General features: G+C 57.1%; 6 protein-coding genes across 6 annotated transcripts; 3 read left to right on the plus strand and 3 right to left on the minus strand.

Moving 5' to 3' along the window:
- Window positions 1–13: 13 nt before the first annotated feature.
- On the minus strand, window positions 14–1,384 carry PG985_009536 (uncharacterized protein; the record flags this gene model as incomplete). Its single annotated transcript, XM_066829304.1, has 1 exon — window positions 14–1,384. One exon carries the CDS (start codon window positions 1,382–1,384, stop codon window positions 14–16), a length of 1,371 nt encoding a protein of 456 aa, XP_066684216.1.
- Window positions 1,385–2,145: 761 nt separating this feature from the next.
- Window positions 2,146–3,882, minus strand: PG985_009537 (uncharacterized protein; the record flags this gene model as incomplete). The annotated part of the gene is made up of 1 exon (XM_066829305.1): window positions 2,146–3,882. The coding sequence occupies one exon, from the start codon at window positions 3,880–3,882 to the stop codon at window positions 2,146–2,148; it is 1,737 nt and encodes a 578-aa protein (XP_066684217.1).
- A 1,405-nt stretch (window positions 3,883–5,287) lies between these two features.
- Window positions 5,288–6,271, plus strand: PG985_009538 (3-hydroxyacyl-CoA dehydrogenase; the record flags this gene model as incomplete). Its single annotated transcript, XM_066829306.1, has 1 exon — window positions 5,288–6,271. One exon carries the CDS (start codon window positions 5,288–5,290, stop codon window positions 6,269–6,271), a length of 984 nt encoding a protein of 327 aa, XP_066684218.1.
- Window positions 6,272–6,433: 162 nt separating this feature from the next.
- On the minus strand, window positions 6,434–9,277 carry PG985_009539 (uncharacterized protein; the record flags this gene model as incomplete). The annotated part of the gene is made up of 6 exons (XM_066829307.1): window positions 6,434–7,215; window positions 7,320–7,517; window positions 7,630–7,978; window positions 8,040–8,548; window positions 8,604–8,959; window positions 9,087–9,277. The coding sequence occupies 6 exons, from the start codon at window positions 9,275–9,277 to the stop codon at window positions 6,434–6,436; spliced, it is 2,385 nt and encodes a 794-aa protein (XP_066684219.1).
- A 1,135-nt stretch (window positions 9,278–10,412) lies between these two features.
- On the plus strand, window positions 10,413–11,420 carry PG985_009540 (uncharacterized protein; the record flags this gene model as incomplete). The annotated part of the gene is made up of 2 exons (XM_066829308.1): window positions 10,413–10,869; window positions 10,993–11,420. 2 exons carry the CDS (start codon window positions 10,413–10,415, stop codon window positions 11,418–11,420), a joined length of 885 nt encoding a protein of 294 aa, XP_066684220.1.
- A 547-nt stretch (window positions 11,421–11,967) lies between these two features.
- On the plus strand, window positions 11,968–12,931 carry PG985_009541 (uncharacterized protein; the record flags this gene model as incomplete). Its single annotated transcript, XM_066829309.1, has 4 exons — window positions 11,968–12,136; window positions 12,197–12,505; window positions 12,562–12,873; window positions 12,921–12,931. The coding sequence occupies 4 exons, from the start codon at window positions 11,968–11,970 to the stop codon at window positions 12,929–12,931; spliced, it is 801 nt and encodes a 266-aa protein (XP_066684221.1).
- Between the last annotated feature and the right edge of the window lie 85 nt (window positions 12,932–13,016).

Genomic DNA, 13,016 nt, shown 5'->3' on the forward strand with positions numbered 1-13,016 from the left:
ATTTGCGCCCGAATCAAGGCCCCGCCTCAATCCTGAACATGTGCGTCGCCCCCCTGAAGTCCCGCAGAGGTACTCCCTCCTCCCCTTCTTCTTCAACTCCCTTGAAGCCCATCGCATCGACGAATACATCCTCCATCACCTCCTCATCCTCGTCATCATCTTCGATATCCTCCCACTCCGACGAAGACGCAGAAGCCGAAGAGACGTCCGAGCCGCTGGAGGTCGGCCTACCCCGATGCTGATGCTCAGCCGCGTACTCGTACGTGGAATCCTCGTCCGAGCCCGAGTCGTCGTCGCTGCCGCTTTCGGCCAGGTCGTCCAGGAAGCCCATCTCCAAGTCGCCGGCCCAGTCCACCCGCTCGGTCGAGTTGTTGCGGTGCGGGTGGCGCATCAACAGCCGGCTGCTGGCCCCGGCCCGCTGCCCCGCCTTGCTGTCCTCAAAGGCCATCATGTCGTCGTCCTCGTCGATGAGGGCGAAGAGCTCGTCGCGCGTCAGCTGGGTGGCGTCGACGGCCGGCGACGTGGTGGTGAGGCCCGGGATGACGACGGGGTAGCCTGGTTTGCTGCTGGTGATGTCTCTGCCGTTGCCGCTGCCGCCGTTGCTTTGGGACTTCCTCTCGTCGTAGAAAAAGGGCGATGTCTCCTCGTCGTCCTCGGGCAAGTCCCTAGCCAAGTTGAGCTCAAGCCGATCCTCGTCCTCAACCTCCCCCGATCCCGCCTTGACATCCCGACCCGACAACGGCGCCACCGCATACGCCCCCAAAATCTCCCCCACCCCCACTTTGGCGATGGCCGCCCGCTCCTCCTCCCCGCGCAGCTCGTCCTCGAGCACGCGGATCTGCGTGTGGAAGCACTGCGAGGGGAAGTCGCAGTGCGCGAAGCAGTCGTGCGTCTTCTTGACGAACTTGCGCTCGCGCTCTTTTAGTTCGGCGTCGGCGTCGGCCTCGCGCGTGCTTTCTATTCCTAAGGCGTGACCCCGGCGCCAGGCGCCCCAGGCCGCCCAGCCTTCGTAGTCGAACTCGGTGCGGCAGTACTTGTTGCGGCGGCGGCGCTTCTTTCCGTTGCCACCCGAAGATGTCTGAGAAGAAGAGGGGTTGGAGGAGGAAGAGCCGAAAGCGACTTCGCGGGTGCAGTAGTTGTGGCTGCAGAGGAGGCAGCGGCGCGTCGTGGAGAAGCGGTACGTCGTGTAGCAGGAGCAGCACTGCCAGAGGAAGGGGTAGGGCTCGCGCGGCGGGGGCGGGCACTGCGGGCTGGGGGCCGCGACGGGCGAGGACGGGAGAAGGTGGCGGAGCTTGCGCTTGGAGATGGGCGAAAGGGGCTCCGGGGTGGTGATCTGCGAGAGGCCGAAGGCGCTGATTTTGGGGAGTAATATTCGAAGCGCCATGGTTTTGGAATATAGAGAGGGTAAACGGTTGGCACAATTCAAAGGGGAAAACGACGTTTGCCTAAGAAAATGGTGGTGGTAAAACCCAGTAAAGCAGGGGTTGGTTGCGTATAGTAGCGAGTGTAGATGCCAAAACGGATAGACTTGGCTTGTACGATTTTTACGAAAAAGGAAATGGAGAGTAAGGAAATGGAATCAAAGAAAACTACAGGCACAAATAGAATTACAAGGTTGGTACCGTATTTCTGCTGCCTTCATGCCGGGTTATATACTACTCCTCAGGCGCTTTGTTAGATGGCACGATAAAGAGAGGGAAGCAGTGTTCGATGTCAGAATTCTGGGCCCCGAAGAAGAAATACGGAGGATCTCGATCCTGAAAGGGCCTGAAGGCTCTTTAATACGGCCAGGCTCGTAGTTTGTCCTGGAAGAAAGGCTCTTTGACTGGACGAACACAAACTAGCCCCGAGGTCAAAGGGGTTCCAGTGTAACAAAGGAGGCAGAGGTCTAAGCGACCAGTAGTAGCTGGACAGACAGCCGCTATTGGCACACTTCTACGATTTATACCATAGTAGACAAAGATATAGTCAAGATGCCAACACGTGCCCCTACACCACTCAGACGGCCGCATAGTAAGATATTGCACAGGATAAGTTATATATATCAAGTGAATAATAATAATAATCGATTCTAGTCAAGATAAATCTATCGCTCTAATACACCCAACAGTCTCATAACGTCGTAACCCCCCTCTTTCTCCCTCTCTAAGCAAACTTAAGCTCAGCCGCCTTCTCCGCCCCGTAAGGCTTACTAGGCGTCCTCCACGCCGGCGAGCTCGCCTCGTCGCTGAAGCCCACGACGGGCTTCAGCAAGCTCAGCCTCTGGCCGCCGAACTCGCTCGTCTCAAAGGTCTGGAACCAGCCGCTGCCCTCCTCGAGGTACGAGCCGAGGACGCGCTTCCAGCCGTCCCACACCGTCACCAGCAGGTCGAGCACGTGGTGCGCCCCCCGCATCTCGGCCCACTGGAACCGCTCCGCGCACTCCTTGACGATCTCGCGCGGGTAGAGCCCGATCTCGGGCCGCAGCGCCGTCGTGTTGACGGCCGCGAGCGACGAGTGCACGACGTAGCTCCCCCCGTGAATCGCGCGGTCGCGCAGCGCCTTCAACGTACCAACGGCACCGAGGAGACCGCACGTCATGTCCGAGATAGGCAGCGACGGCAGCACCGCCTCGTTGTCGGGCAGGTCCAGCGACCGGCCAGTGACGTAGGCCGAGCCCGCCGCCGCGTCGGCGATCTGCTGCCAGCCGGGGCGCTCGGCGTAGTAGCCGTCGGGCCCGTAGCAGTTCTCGGACGCGTAGACGATGCCGCGGCCCCGGGCGGCGGCCATGGCGGCGACGTCGCCCTGGGCGAGGCCGTACTTGGCCATCTTGCCGAGGCGGAAGCCCTGGACGAAGACGTCGGCCTCCTTCAGCAGGGCCTGCAGGACCGCGGCGTCCTCGGGCTGGCGCAGGTCGAGGGCCGTGGTGCGCTTGCCGGCGTTGAGGGTCACCTGCAGCACGTTGATGTCGGGCAGGTGCGGCGGGTTGACGCGGATCACGTCGGCGCCCATGCTGGACAGGACGGTGCTGATCTGGGGGCCCGCGATGACGCGCGTCAGCTCGAGCACCTTGACGCCCGCCAGGGGCCGCCTGTCGCTCGGGTCCAGCGGGGGGAAGGCGACGGGGCCGGTCGGGGTCTGGGGCGACATGGGTTTCGCGTTGACGATGGGGTGGGCGGCGAGGGACTTGCCCATGGCGCTGTTGTTCCACTGCTCGGGCGTGAAGCAGATGCTGCCGCAGAGGCCGTTGAGCAGGTTGGTCATCTCGAGCTGCTCCGGGCTGATCTTGCGCGTGTGCTGGGCGATGTGGGCCGCGGCCGCCTCGTTGCTCTGGTTGGCCGCCGCGTCGGCGGCGTCGACGCCGATGGACTTGAGGACCGGGGGCGCGTCCATGGAGCCGTGCAGCGAGTACCAGACCTCGGGGTTGCTGGTGGGGTAGAGGCCGGTGGCGCGGTACTTGAGCGGGGTGTCGGTCCAGCCGCGCTCCCAGTCGGGCAGGAGCTGCTTCGTCTTGCCCTGCTTGACCAAGCTGACGACGTCCTGGCCGCCGACGTGGGCGACGGCGATGGTGCCCAGCCAGAGGCCGGCGTGCGTCGTGTTGACCGTGATCTGGCGGTTCTTGTCCTCGGCGCCCCGCAGCGTCAGGATCTCGTCGCCCAGCACGCCCGCCATGGCGTGCAGCGCCGCCGCCACCGAGACGGCCTTGATGGGGCCGGGGATCACGGGGAAGTCCTCGCCCGTGAACTTGACCTTGGACAGCAGGGCCTCGTCCTGGGTGAAGCCGGGCGTCTCCGAGGCGATCAGGCGGAAGATGCGCTCCGTGTCCTGCGGCACCGGCACAAAGGTCTTGTCCGTGTAGGTTCCCGGTCCGTAGACGTCGGGGATCTTGGTGTCTTCAGGCATATTGGTGGGTGGCTTGCTCTCGATAGAGGCTTATTCTGAAGAAGGTGCAGAAGATTGGAGGAGGGGTTGGTTATCCAGGTCGATGTCGTAATGGTACAGTAGGTTCAATGGTTTGACACTTAAAGGAAGTTAGGTTTATAACAAGGTAGGGACTTGGGTATATAAGGACGGTCTAGTGTTGGATGGAGAAGGCAAGCTAGTCACATCGGGGATCGCCTTATATAGGGCTACCCGTCTGGACCTGGTAACGCCGATATTGGGATGCTACCCGACCCCCTTGCTTTCGGGTGATGGACACAGCACCCCGCAGGCGGAACGCTCTCCGTCTGCTGCCTGAATGGCTAATCTGGAAAACCAGGCAGAGGAGGGTCTCATCCGGGGATCCGAGGCGCGCGTGTCGCCTCCACGAAAATGGCCGCGAGAGAGCCGAAGGTGGCAGGTGGTGGTTGTTTGAGACACTTACGTACGTGTCAATTTTGTCAGGGCAAAACTAAAAAGCTTGATCGTAGCTCCCCTCGGCGGACCCCACTGCCTCCCGGGTCGTGGCCCAATCTGCGGGGCCGTCTTTTTCTACCTCGGGAGTTCCGTTGTTGCGGACCCCTCAATGACTAAGTATGTACTCCGTAGACGTCATGCTGCTGGGAAGCGTTGCATCCAAGGCGTGTTTGCTGTTCTGATTGCTTCACGCTCCCATGGTGTTGTTTGCCATCCTCCGGTGTTCATTGATCATATTCAGAAAGACGGACGGCACTAGCAGAGCCTGCCAGGGGAAGCTACCTAGACCGCAACGACGGGTGCGGAGAATACCCGATTTACTAACCCATGGTTGATGTGTACTTTGTTTCGGGGCGCGGCGGTGACGATCTATTGCCTGAGGACGGCGGTACGCTAGGGGAATTTCTTCATGCCCCCATAGCGGAACCAGTCCCAACCCCCTTTCCGCGGTGGGGGCCCCTTGCGAACTAGCATCGAGCCACCGGCACTCGCTGGATTCTTCCACGCCCCCACATGACGAACCTGCATCGAAATTCTAGTGCGAGTCATGCGCTTTTCGGTCCTTGGTTTGCTGTCGAGTTTCATGCCAATCACGATATTTCGCCTCGGTGAATTCGCTTCTGGATAGACGCGAAGATGTACCTTAATACTTGGTGAATATGCGCGGCTTTGGACAGCGCATACATCATAACGCCGTGCCAAGCGCCCCCTATTGCCCCCCACCATGCATCCTTGATATAAAACTTGAGTTACAAAGGAATGCGTAGGGCTGGATATATCAGCTGAGTATTACATCTAGCTATTACAAACACGACTACACGACTTTACGAATCCCTTTGCGCATACTACTCGCTTTCTGTATCGCAACGAATAATACCCTTTGTCACATATTTCCCCCTACTCTGAAACCATGTCCGACATCCAAAAAGTCGCCATCATCGGCTGCGGCACCATCGGCGCCTCCTGGGCCGCCCTCTTCCTAGCCAACGGTCTGACCGTCAGCACCTTCGACATCAACCCCGCCGCAGAGGCGACCCTGCGGTCCCTCGTCCGCGACGCCCTCCCGGTCCTCGCGCGGCTGGGCCTCGCCACGAAGGCCCCCGACGCCAAGGCCGAGGACATCATCTTCACGACGGACCTCGCCGCGGCGCTGCAGGGCGCCCAGCTCGTCCAGGAGAACGGCCCGGAGCGCCTCGACTTCAAGCGCGAGCTCTTTAGTAAAATGGCGAAGCACCTGAGCGCCGACGCCATCATCGCCACCAGCTCCAGCGGCCTGACCTGCTCCTCCATCCAGGAGGGCATGGAGGCCGCGGCCCGGCCGGAGCGCTGCGTCGTGGGACACCCCTTCAACCCGCCGCACCTGATCCCGCTCGTCGAGGTCGTGGGCGGGGCGCAGACCTCCCCGCAGACCATCGAGCGCATGATGGCCTTCTACACGTCCATCGGCAAGAAGGCGGTGCACGTCCAGAAGGAGGTCGTGGGCCACATCGCCAACCGGCTGCAGGCGGCCATTATGCGCGAGGCCATGTACCTGCTGCAGGAGGGCGTGTGCGGCGTCGAGGACATCGACGACGCCGTCTCCAACGGGCCCGGGCTGCGGTGGGGCGTCATGGGGCCCAGCACCCTGTTCCATCTCGGCGGCGGCCCCGGGGGCGTGCAACACATGGCCGATCACCTGCTGGGCCCGCTGATGAGCTGGTACGCGCCCCAGGACCCGGTCGTGGACGACGGACTCAAGAAGAAGTGGGTGGACGGCACGCTCGAGATGGTCGGGGACCGGAGTTTCCAGGACTTGTCCCGGCAGCGCGACGAGGAGCTCATCCGGTTGCTGAACGTGAGGAAGGAGTGGGATAGCTACGCACAGGAGCAGCAGAAGCAACAGGAGAAGAAGTGAGAGTACTTCGAAACTATGATGATGAGACGAATGGTATCTACGCTATAACCTAATCAAGAACTACCCAAAATGAGCAAAAACCAATACGAATTAAGACAGAACTCCGCCCAAGACCAGGGATACCCGCTTTCTCCCATACTAAAAGTTAACCAAATACATGTCTTATGTAGCCGTTGCTTGTGGCAACACGTCAAGTCCCAGAGATCCCACAGAAGCCGCCTCTGCAGTCGGGTTCGCCTGGCCAGCCGGGGTCGGCTGCGCATCCGACACGGGAGGCGAGGTGTGGCTGGAAGTCTGGGACTGCTTCCGGAGCAGCTCCATGTACCGCCCCATCCAGGCGTCCAGCTGCTCGTCGTCCATATGCGCGATATCCTCGTCCGTGGTGAGGTGGATATCCTCAATCGTCATCTTCTCGATGTCGGCGACGGCGAGGCTTTTGATGTCTCTCCTGGTGATTGCTTCCACCGGCCCGTCGTCCCCTATAGCGGCCTCGTTCTGCTCCTCAGTGGTGGCGTTGCGGAACCCACGTCTCTTCAGGTAGGCCGGGAATTGCATCGACGGCAGGACCATTAGGTACTCGGGCGGGACATAGTACAGCTTTCTTTTGGGCTCGTTGAAATGTAGGGTGGTCTTGACGCGCGACGCGTCGACTTGGCTGGCCGGGTAGGGTGCCGTGCCACCATGTCTGATCAGGGCGTCCTTGAGGGTTTGGAGCGGCGGGGGCTTGGTGTACCGTTCCCGGTACTGCTTCAGGTTCTGGTGCTGGGTCTCGTAGAACTCGTCGTTGGTCAGAAGAGCCCAGCCGGGGTCCTCGGGGGCCAGGTCCGACGGCCAACACTCGTTGTCTCGCATACCGTACCAGACATTGTCCACGGGGAGGCCGTCCCAGTCCTCGATCTTGAAGACGCCGTGGTGGGTGTTGACCGAGACGACGCTCGTAATAGCTATTGAACCCAAAAGAAGAGGATCAGCCTTCGCCGGCAATTTTCTGGGGTTGCAAGGATACCGTGTAGTTGCTGGTTGGGAGACCGCAAGGATCATCACTTACTCATTCTACCATCCCCTCCTTTTCTGGCTGCCTTAACGTCCGGTTTTCCTACCGTCTTAACATTTTCGCGGTTCTCATAGGTTTTTTTGTTATTTTTGGGACCCTCAGTCCACATAGCATCATGTTTGTCGCAGAACCCAGAGAACATTTGGCCAGCTCCCCCGTTGTGTTTCTCGTGGTTCATGCGAACTCTCTGTACTATGTGAGAGTTAGTCCAATCTGAACGGAACACATCCTGAAACGGGGGAAAGGGATTTTGTTTGTTGGTCAAATAATCAGTCACTATTAACAAGACAAAAAAAGCACTTACCCATGTTGTTCTTCTTGGCGTATACGTCACCGGGCCAAAAGTACGCCGGCGGCCACTCATCTCGCTCACATTGCCCACTTTGCTCTTCTTCATCCTTACGAGGGATCCACCCCTGTGCCCACGCCCAGAAGTGCTGGTGCTTGCCCGCCCGCTTGAGGATAGCTGTGGTGCCCCACTGGGCAGTAGCATCCCCCTTGAGCCGGTGTGGGTTGGGTTTTCGGTAGTTGCTTATAGTCTCGGCGCAGGCGAATTCAGTCATGCTTTTGGTTGCGGCATGGATTCTCATCACGGAACTTGGAGAGACACAACTCGACGAGTCAGCAGCTGAGACGCAGGATTCCGCCCAAATCTAAATTAGAGAAGGATGTAGTCACTCACCTATAGTGATAGCAAGCCTGTGAGAACCTCACCGAGCATGTCATGGGGTGGGTGACATGATAGCTTCCGATGGGTTGCTTGGTCTTCGTAATGTGCATGGTTCGTGGCCGAGCCTTACAGTCAAGACTACTTTCGGCGTCGCCGAGGTGTAGTTTCGGGACCAGCATGTTCGCTTGGGGAACTCGCTTCTGAAGCTCGCAAGCATCATCAGAATCTATTTTGGTAGATGTGGTGGTGGTAGCAGGACTGTTGGTAGTGGTAGTGGGAGGCTGCCTGTCAGTAGTTGTAGCTTTGTCGTCAGTGGCAGGAGGCTTCTTGTCTGTAGCCGTGGGCTTATCGCCATTGGTTGGAGGTTTGTCAGGGACGTTGGTGTTGGGCTTCTCCGGGGGCTTTTCCGGCTTGCTTGGCGCCTTGGGTGGGTCTGGCTTCTGTGGTGGCTTCTTGCATCCCTTCTTGTTGAGACAGCCAACACTGGTGCCCATGGAGTCAGGCGCTCCACTGAGCTCCTGGAACGCCGCCCCGATATCGAACCCCTTGAAGCCTTTGACGGTCAGCTAACCACGGCCATGAAGAAGGAATGGACATAAATAACTTACTCGCATCACCACAAACTGGGCCAACCCAGTTGCCGAACATATCTTCGGCTGTCTTGCCATTCTCGGCCAACGTCTTAGCGGCACGCACACCCCAGCTCACAGCCTTGACAGCAGAGCCTCCAGGGATTGCCATGATGCCAACATCAACGACTTGTTTCATTGTCTCGAGCAAGCCCTCGCAAATCTTCTCAAGTATATCCCCCATCATCTTCATCGCTTCGGCTATAGCGTGGATGATGGGATCAAGGAACGGCTTGATATCGTCCGTGCAAAAGCACTTGCCGATGTTGTGTAAGAAGCCATCCTCGTCAAAGAACTGAAACGCCGGGTCGGTCTCTTCTAAAGTAGGCTGTATGCTGTGACACTGTAATAGCACATGACGCATTAGCAGGTATCCAAGGGCTGTGGCCGGAAGCAATGGTTACCCCAGTATTATCTGATTTGCCTTGGCTCTTGCACCACCCTTTGCATGGGCGCGAGGACTTCTCATCATTGGTGCAGGTCTCACAATGTTCGACATCGTCACTTTTGATATCTCCAACCTGCTTGTATCCTAGATAGTAGTAGCATTGCCCCAGCTTCTCATACTGGGCAAGGACTTGGTTGTCATTCTGCCGGACACTGGCCTCAGCCAACATGAGAAGACCGAAAAAGAGAAGAAAACAGCACCTCATGGCGCCAGAAGCATAGAACGGACGGGCCGGGAGTTGGGTTACGGCGGCTTATACAACAGACTGCTTAAGTATACAAGAGGCACTGGGAAAGGTATATGAAACTAGTGGTCAGATGGGCGGCCTGCGTTTGAGCTGTACGGCCTCACTTCGTGTTCACTCTCGGGTCTTTTAAATATCTAAGTTTCGATCTGTCAGACACTTGTGCTCATGATGTGTTGGTTTGCCTACGACCAACTCGCTTTCCTTCATCTCGCTTTGCTTCACCTTATGAGAGGAAAACCAACAGCCATGATATCTACGGGCGTCTCTGGGGGCTGTGACCTGACTGGATCCTCCAAGCAGCCGTTAATTGTGGCATATGACGAAAGCGCTAAGCATGAAGGCGCCATCAGATGCATTGAGCCAAGCGAGTGTCCTTGCCGAGGAAAGGATAACTGCGAGGTTGACGGGGATGCTTGGGTCTGCGCCGAATGTGGCATCCTATGCCCGATTGGAGTGACACATCGGTTCAATGCTTGGGGTCCTGCCTATAGTCGGTTGATTACCCAAGATGTTCGTCCTATGTGAAACATGAAGGGGCCTGCATAACCAATCGAACGGGTGTTGGATCAGTGGATCAAGGATGTGTCATCGCCGAAATCCTTCAGGAGCAGTTTACAGAACCAACAGACAACCGGGCGTAGCAAAAGGAGGCGCGCGGTTGTTCTTCAGCAGGGGCCGTCACTCTGCAAGCATTGCTTGCCACGCTTCTACAGGGACAGGAAAATAGCGCCGAGCATAACTCGACTTATGCGAAGTAAAGGAGATTTCAGGGGATAGTGCTTAGTTATTGGTTCGCCAATGGTGGTTGGGTGACATCGAGGGGAGGGGGGCTTGGGGCCCCTCGGCCCGGGTCCCAACAGAGCGGGCTGTGTAGCCAATTGGCTCGGGCCCCCGCATAGGGAGAGAGAGGGGGCCGGGGTCTTGAGAGACAGAAATAACCAAGACACACGATTGACTGTCCAGGTTGCCACGCAAATGCACACACGCTCCGCCCCCAACGCAGCGATTGACATTCCCTTCCCCAGCTCTCAGGCGCCTGGAGACCACACTTCCATTCTTTCAAACATTTTCCTCAAGTCCAGAACGGCACAGCATGTCTTCACCTCAACCCCAGTCTCTCCCTACGCGCCCTCGAGCCCCGTCGCCCGACCAGGGCGGCGACGCCGAAGAAGGGTATTCGCATGATGTCGCAGTGGCTGCCATCGCTTCCCTCTTGACCTACGCGTCCGAGCTGTACTACGGCGAAGAACTGTCCTGCCCCCCTCCCGAGGGCTGGGAAGCCATCAACCGCGAGAACCTCGGCAAGCTCCAGGAGAACGGCGAGTACATGAACGGCTGTACAGACAGAGTGCTCGAGCTCATGCGGCACATTCCATATTTCAAATGGAACTCGCCATATCTGCTAGCCGACTCGTATGTGGTGAACCATCTCAGCAGGTTCACCGGCTCCTCTGCCCGGTCGCCCAAGACCGACAGAGAGAAGGCAAGGGCACGGGAAAACATTGAAGAAGCGTCCGAGGACTACGACCAGCTGGTTCCACCACACATGTGTAAGCCTTGTTCTCCATCCGCCAGAGTCTCTATTCAACCTTTATTGAAACTGCCACTCGCCTCTTCCAATGTTGTTGGCATTAAAAAGAAAAGAAACTAGTTGTCCAACTGACACGTCACAGTGGTGTTCACCTCCGGCCGACCATTCAGATGCTATTCCATCCTGATCGATACCGAGCGGGGTGCCGTCCGATTCTGGGATCGCGAAGGAAGTGGCTATCCTACCGAGCACGAAGGCGACCTGGATGTGCCGCTGGAGCTTTGGCGCGAAGTGGATGATACTACCGCCGAGTCATGGAAGCTGTCGCGATGCTATCGGATCCAGACATTCTTCGATCTCTGGAAGCGAGAATTCAAGGTAGAATCAGCCCCTGTCATGATCATGGGACAAGAACAAGCTAACGTAATCAAGGATTGGAACACGCAATTAGAAGAGATAGAGGAGCAGAGGAAAGAAGACGAACAATATGAGGATGATGAGGACGAAGAGGACGAGGAAGATGAAGAAGAAGAAAAGGACCAAGATGAAGGGGAAGAGAAAACAGGATAGCGGTTCGTTCCAAGAAAGCATGTTTTTTTTTTGATCCCTGGTGTCTATCCTCTCCATGCTGTACATCTATTCTGGATTATGCAAGATTTCCTTTGACGCCCTTTATGACGTGGAGAGGGTCTTGAGTGAATTGCAATTACTAGCAGCATTACCACAACCGTGAGAATAAAAGATACTTTTACCTGATCTGCAAGTTAGAGATAGATGTCAAATGGTCTGCTCTAAGGCATTCTGTATAGCTTCATGGTTTTTGCCGTTGGTTGCCTACCGGCCACCCAACATAAGCAGGAGGGCTGTTGGCGCGCGCGCCAACATTGAGGCTTGCGCAGCCAATCAGCTGGTGCCCCTGCATAGGCAAGGCACCCAAGGGCGCGCAGGAGCTATGAAGCGTGAGTGATCATGCCAAGAATGTTTGTTGGTTAGCTACCGAAGTGGCAATGCAAATATCATTACCCCAACTTGACATGTCATCCGCGCAGCCTCCCACATCCCAGGAACAAGAAACTTAGGACTCCGGCATTTTACTGCATAATAACAAATGACAGCCATGTCTTCACCCCAGTCGCAATCTCGTCCAAGCCGACCCAGAGCCACCGTAGGCGAAGAACAAGAAGACGGGGAACAACCTGAAGAAGCTAAGGGAGGGTATTCGCACGACGTGACCGTGGCTGCCATCACTTCCATGTGCGCCTACGTGTCGGAGCTCTACGGTAAAGGTTGAGATTTTAATATTATGTCCCCTGGTGTTAGATACTAATCTAATCATAATGACAAAGATTACGAATTGTCCCACCCACCGCCAGGGGGTTGGGCGGCCTTCAACCGCGACAACCTGCGTAAACTGCAGGACAACGGCAAGTATAACAACGGCCTCACCGACCGAGCACTAGATCTTATGCGGCACATACCTTACTTTCGATCTGAAGTTCCTGAGCTCATGTACTCCACGTATCCGGCCGATCATTGCGAACGGTTTTGCAACCCCGAGCTGCGATCTCCCGAGACCGACGTGGAGAAGGATCGGGCACAGGAACGCAAAGAGGTTTCGGAAGAAACTTACGAAGATCACCTGCCGCCGCACCTCAGTCAGTTCCCAATTGCCGTATGACCAGTAGAAGAGCTGACCTAAGACCTTTCCCAGTGGTGTTGACGACGGGCCACCCATGGCGATGCTACACCATCCTGATTGATACGGAGCTGGGAGCCGTCCGGTTCTGGGATCGTTACGATGGCAGCGAGTTCCCTACCAGTGTCCCTGGCGACTTGGGCTACGAAGAGGACGCCGAGGACGTCGATGAAGATGGGCCGGATTCGTGGAGGGCGGCACCCAGATACCGCATCTCGACCTTCTTTGATCTTTGGAGAAAGGAATTCCTGGTACGCGACACAGGAGCATGTGATGCTTTGGCCTTATCCACATCTTGGGGTCGTCTCTATGTGTTGAATGGGCTCTGTACGTACGTACGGTAGGTGGTGATGCATAATATGGTGTATATTTAGGTCCTGTATGATGCATAGTCTATCTTAAAAGAGAGGGGATCGTGGGATCTTTCTCGTACGGTAAAATAGGTAATTCGTACGCGTAGCGTACGTGAT

Source organism: Apiospora marii (genome assembly GCF_038362585.1).
Source record: "Apiospora marii strain CBS 49790 chromosome Unknown utg000005l_segment0_segment0, whole genome shotgun sequence".
Classification (NCBI taxonomy): domain Eukaryota; kingdom Fungi; phylum Ascomycota; class Sordariomycetes; order Amphisphaeriales; family Apiosporaceae; genus Apiospora; species Apiospora marii.